General features: G+C 47.1%; 1 protein-coding gene across 1 annotated transcript; it reads right to left on the bottom strand.

Annotated features, from left to right (window-relative positions):
* Positions 1–5,192: 5,192 nt before the first annotated feature.
* Positions 5,193–5,649, bottom strand: NHLH2 (nescient helix-loop-helix 2). The gene has a single exon (XM_069760404.1). The coding sequence runs from the start codon at positions 5,647–5,649 to the stop codon at positions 5,287–5,289; it is 363 nt and encodes a 120-aa protein (XP_069616505.1). The 3' UTR covers positions 5,193–5,286.
* Positions 5,650–6,169: the final 520 nt, after the last annotated feature.

The raw sequence follows: 6,169 nt of genomic DNA on the forward strand, positions 1-6,169 counted from the left end.
GAGCCGGCGGGTATTCTCAAAGAGGGGGTAATTTTGTTTGCCATCTCCCCTGATTTGCGGCGGGTGCTGCAAAAGTTTCAGGCTAATAGACCTGACCGTTGCCCAGCGGAGAAACTGTTTGTCCCTGATAAATGGACGAGTAGAGTTATCTCTGAGGTTAATTGTTCGGTGCTGGCTGGTCATCCTGGAATCTTTGGTACGGGATGTGCGTTTGTTTGTGCAGTCCTGTGGGATTTGTGCTCGGGCTAAGCCCTGCTGTTCTCGTGCCAGTGGGTTGCTTTTGCCCTTGCCGGTCCCGAAGAGGCCCTGGACACATATCTCTATGGATTTTATTTCGGATCTCCCCGTCTCTCAAAAGATGTCGGTCATTTGGGTGGTTTGTGATCGCTTCTCTAAGATGGTCCATTTGGTACCCTTGTCTAAATTGCCTTCCTCCTCTGATTTGGTGCCATTGTTTTTCCAGCATGTGATTCGTTTACATGGCATTCCGGAGAACATCGTTTCTGACAGAGGTTCCCAGCTTGTTTCGAGGTTTTGGCAAGCCTATTGTGCTAGGATGGGCATTGATTTGTCTTTTTCCTCGGCTTTCCATCCTCAAACAAATGGCCAAACTGAACGAACCAATCAGACCTTGGAAACATATCTGAGATGTTTTGTTTCTGCTTATCAGGATGATTGGGTGTCCTTTTTGCCTTTGGCTGAGTTCGCCCTTAATAATCGGGCCAGCTCGGCTACTTTGGTTTCGCCGTTTTTCTGCAATTCTGGTTTCCATCCTCGTTTCTCTTCAGGGCAGGTTGAGTTTTCGGACTGTCCTGGTGTGGATACTGTGGTGGATAGGTTGCAGCAGATTTGGACTCATGTAGTGGACAATTTGACATTGTCCCAGGAGAAGTCTCAACGTTTCGCTAACCGCAGGCGCTGTGTGGGTCCCCGACTTCGTGTTGGGGATTTGGTTTGGTTGTCGTCTCGTTATATTCCTATGAAAGTTTCCTCTCCTAAGTTTAAGCCTCGTTTCATTGGTCGTTCATTTTCGTTTGACCCTTCCAGCTTCTTTTTCCATCCATAATGTATTCCATAGGTCATTGTTGCGGAGATACGTGGCACCTGTGGTTCCATCCGTTGATCCTCCTGCCCCGGTTTTGGTTGAGGGGGAGTTGGAGTATATAGTGGAGAAGATTTTGGATTCTCGTATTTCGAGACAGAAACTCCAGTACCTGGTTAAGTGGAAGGGTTATGGTCAGGAAGATAATTCCTGGGTCTTTGCCTCTGATGTTCATGCTGCCGATCTGGTTCGTGCCTTTCATTTGGCCCATCCTGGTCGGCCTGGGGGCTCTGGTCAAGCTCCCTCCTGTGGTCATGAGTGGTACTTCGGCTGGTTCTGTCCATAAGCTTCCTCTGGTGGATGTGAGTGGGGCTGCGGCTTCTGAGTTTCCTTCCTCAGGTGACGAGGTTAAGTCGTTAGGTGCTGCTCTATTTAACTCCACCTAGTTCTTTGTTCCTGGCCTCCAGTCAATGTTCCAGTATTGGTCTTGCTCTCTCCTGGATCGTCCTTGTGGCCTGCATAAGCTAAGTTCTGCTTGTGTTTCTTGGTTTGCTATTTTTTCTGTCCAGCTTGCTATTTTGGTTTGTCTTGCTTGCTGGAAGCTCTGGGACGCAGAGGAAGCACCTCCGTACCGTTAGTCGGTGCGGAGGGTCTTTTTGCGCCCTCTGCGTGGTTGTTTGTAGGTTTTTGTGCTGACTGCAAAGCTATCTTTCCTATCCTCGGTCTATTCAGTAAGTCGGGCCTCACTTTGCTAAAATCTATTTCATCTCTGTGTTTGTATTTTCATCTTTACTCACAGTCATTATATGTGGGGGGCTGCCTTTTCCTTTGGGGAATTTCTCTGAGGCAAGGTAGGCTTATTTTTCTATCTTCAGAGCTAGCTAGTTTCTCAGGCTGTGCCCGAGTCGCCTAGGTCTGGTCAGGAGCGCTCCACGGCTACCTCTAGTGTGGTGTGATAGGATTAGGGATTGCGGTCAGCAGAGTTCCCACGTCTCAGAGCTCGTCCTATGTTATTAGTAACTATCAGGTCACTTTGTGTGCTCTTAACCACCAGGTCCATTGTGGTTCTGAATCACCAGTTCATAACAAGTGTTATACAGAATGTGATTTCTTGTATAGCAGCTACTAGCTAGTACTTAGGAAATCTATTATCAGTGACCTGCTGTATGTAGTTATGTATAGAAGTTGCATCATCCTGTATATTTTTCCTGCTAGTTGTAAAGTACCAGTTGTGCTGTTCTTTGGTTCAATACTTATCAATATCATTTGTATTCTTATAGTTTTACCGTGTTCATGTTTACCAATAAACGAGTTAGACTACAGAGAACAGTCTGCTTATTTGGAAGACAGAAGTGATTTATGCCGTATGTCGGATCACACACTGTATCAACGTGTATGAAGACAGAACACTATACAGTATATACTGTGTGTGACACATCATACTGTGTGCTCCTATACAGTCTACTGTGTGTGACACATCGTACTGTGTGCTCCTATACAGTCTATCCTGTGTGTGACACATCGCACGGTGTGCTCCTATACAGTCTATACTGTGTGTGACACATCTGACGGCTCTCTGTTGTCTTCTGTCAGATGTACGGAGATAATCCGTTCCTCGTCTCCTCCGCTTCTGTGCTTTGATTCTTACACCTGTGACAATCGGATCACACTCTTATGACCTTCAGATCACAGTCTGACCGAGTCTGAGCCGACATGATCACATTTACTCATTTCCTGGTGGGCGATTGCTCGCATACAGGACTCAGTCAATGGAGACATCTCGTTTGCAGAAAAGGTTTATTGACGACGTCTTTCTGATGGTTGATAATAAAAGTCATCAGGTAGAAACAGTGTGAAAAGAGTCGCTACAAAATATTACATCATCCATAGAAAGTCACTGACCCTGAAACCCACAAATCTTTGGATCAGAATTTAATATTATTTGTCACCATCACAGATCAGAGTAGCGAGGGGCACTGCCACCATAATGACCCAGTATCCCCACCACACAGCAGAGGAACGAGGAGCACTGCCACCATAATGACGCAGTATCTCCACCACACATCAAAGGAATGGGGGGCATTGCCACCATAATGACCCAGTATCCCCACCACACATCAGAGGAACGAGGAGCACTGCCACCATAATGACCCAGTATCCCCACCACACATCAGAAGGACGAGGAGCACTGCCACCATAATGACCCAGTATCTCCACCACACATCAGAGGAATGGGGGGCACTTCCACCATAATGACACAGTGTCTCTACCACACATCAGAAGAACGAGGAGCACTGCCACCATAATGACCCAGTGTCTCTGCCACACATCAGAGGAATGGGGGGTACTGCCACCATAATGACCCAGTATCCCCACCACACAGCAGAGGAACGAGGGGCACTGCCACCATAATGACCCAGTATCTCCACCACACATCAGAGGAATGGGGGGCACTGCCACCATAATGACACAGTATCCCCACCACACAGCAGAGGAATGAAGGGCACTGCCACCATAGTGACCGAGTATCCCCACCACACAGCAGAGGAATGAAGGGCACTGCCACCATAATGACCCAGTATCCCCACCACACAGCAGAGGAATAAAGGGCACTGCCACCATAATGACCCAGTATCTCCACCACACATCAGAGGAATGGGGGGTACTGCCACCATAATGACCCAGTATCTCCACCACACGAGAGGAATGGGGGGTACTGCCACCGTAATGACCCAGGGTCATTAAGGTGGCAGTGTTCCCCATTCCTGATGTGTGGTGGGGATAATGGGTCATTATGGTGGCAGTACTCCCCATTCCTCTGATGTTTGGTGGAGATACTGGGTCATTATGCCAATGCCATTCTACCATCTGGTAGAAGGTTTACACAGTAAAATATCGATATTTGCAGATGATACAAAACTATGTAAAGCAGTTAATACAAGAGAAGATAGTATTCTGCTACAGATGGATCTGGATAAGTTGGAAACTTGGGCTGAAAGGTGGCAGATGAGGTTTAACAATGATAAATGTAAGGTTATACACATGGGAAGAAGGAATCAATATCACCATTACACACTGAATGGGAAACCACTGGGTAAATCTGACAGGGAGAAGGACTTGGGGATCCTAGTTAATGATAAACTTACCTGGAGCAGCCAGTGCCAGGCAGCAGCTGCCAAGGCAAACAGGATCATGGGGTGCATTAAAAGAGGTCTGGATACACATGATGAGAGCATTATACTGCCTCTGTACAAATCCCTAGTTAGACCGCACATGGAGTACTGTGTCCAGTTTTGGGCACCGGTGCTCAGGAAGGATATAATGGAACTAGAGAGAGTACAAAGGAGGGCAACAAAATTAATAAAGGGGATGGGAGAACTACAATACCCAGATAGATTAGCGAAATTAGGATTATTTAGTCTAGAAAAAAGACGACTGAGGGGCGATCTAATAACCATGTATAAGTATATAAGGGGACAATACAAATATCTCGCTGAGGATCTGTTTATACCAAGGAAGGTGACGGGCACAAGGGGGCATTCTTTGCGTCTGGAGGAGAGAAGGTTTTTCCACCAACATAGAAGAGGATTCTTTACTGTTAGGGCAGTGAGAATCTGGAATTGCTTGCCTGAGGAGGTGGTGATGGCGAACTCAGTCGAGGGGTTCAAGAGAGGCCTGGATGTCTTCCTGGAGCAGAACAATATTGTATCATACAATTATTAGGTTCTGTAGAAGGACGTAGCTCTGGGGATTTATTATGATGGAATATAGGCTGAACTGGATGGACAAATGTCTTTTTTCGGCCTTACTAACTATGTTACTATGTAATAAGGCAGAAAGATTGTGCTTTCCAGTATCATACACACAGCTCAACTGATCTAAGGTATTGACACTTAAGAATATACTCATGTAATACACCTGGCGGCCATCATGTGGCGCCATAACGCTACACAGAACACACACAAGGTCTCTACTACACACGGTCACCTTTGGTCCAATAATCTAGGTATTATAGTATGAATGTGCATTGCTTGTACTGTCATCTACAGCTACTCACTGACATCAGCTGAACCACCCTCACAACACAAGGGGTTAACATCTCCAACCCTGGTGGTCACACCTGCACAGTACATGGACCACCACTGCCGGCTGACCAGCACATGGTCCTTCTACTCTACTTTCCGCCTTACAATGTCCATCATGGCAGCCTAGTGGCGTTCCTGCAGCTCTTCTTGGCATGGCTTCTAGACATCCAGCACATGGTTGAGGTAGGACATGTAGCAGATTGCCAGCCGCAGAATCTCAATCTTTGACAACTTCTTGTCGGGCGGCAGGGTTGGCAGGAGGCGTCGGAGTTCAGCAAATGCCACATTGAAGGCTTCCACGCGGATGCGCTCTCGGGTTGCATGTGCTGAACGATATTTTGCCGTGGCTCGTCTTCTCCTTCTCTTCTCCTCACGACTTAATTGAGGAGGGAGACACAGAGTCCTGCGACTTCCAACCTCTTCTTCAGACATACTGCCCTCCTTCACCTCGCTGACCACCGAGTCCGATTCTGACTGTACTGAAGGTTGGTCTGAATCCACCTGCTCTGGACTCAGCATCATCCTGGCTGCTCACCGAACCTGGAACCAAGCAAGGACAGGACTAATACAAGGAACCTAGTCATTACAGATCACAATATGGAGACAACACCTTAACTACATCAATGGAGGGTAAGAATACTGCCACCTCTGAGAGTAAGACCACCTCTGTCCTCCCACTGAAATATGGATATGTGCAGCACTGTAGCGATGACTACACTCAGAGCCCAGCTCATGTGGCCCAATCTTTGGCCGTCAATGTCTCACATCTGTTGTAGGTTGCTTCATCTAAACGAGTCACCATGTTCCTACCTAATCTGGGTGATCTTGTAGGCCAAGGCCTGAGAAAGGTCTCCTCTGGTACAATCTGCAATGTACGGCTCCTCTGAGTGAGGTTGTGTTGTGGTAGTTGGGTTCACACACTTTGATCAATAAGTGTGCCCAAATCTCAGAATTATTAGCCTAATATATCATGGAATTTACTACAAACATGGTAGCGTACATCTCAGCACCCACAGGGGCATCCGTATCATCTGTGCTGGTG

This window comes from Ranitomeya imitator, chromosome 3 (genome assembly GCF_032444005.1).
Source record: "Ranitomeya imitator isolate aRanImi1 chromosome 3, aRanImi1.pri, whole genome shotgun sequence".
In the NCBI taxonomy this organism is placed as follows: Eukaryota; Metazoa; Chordata; class Amphibia; order Anura; family Dendrobatidae; genus Ranitomeya; species Ranitomeya imitator.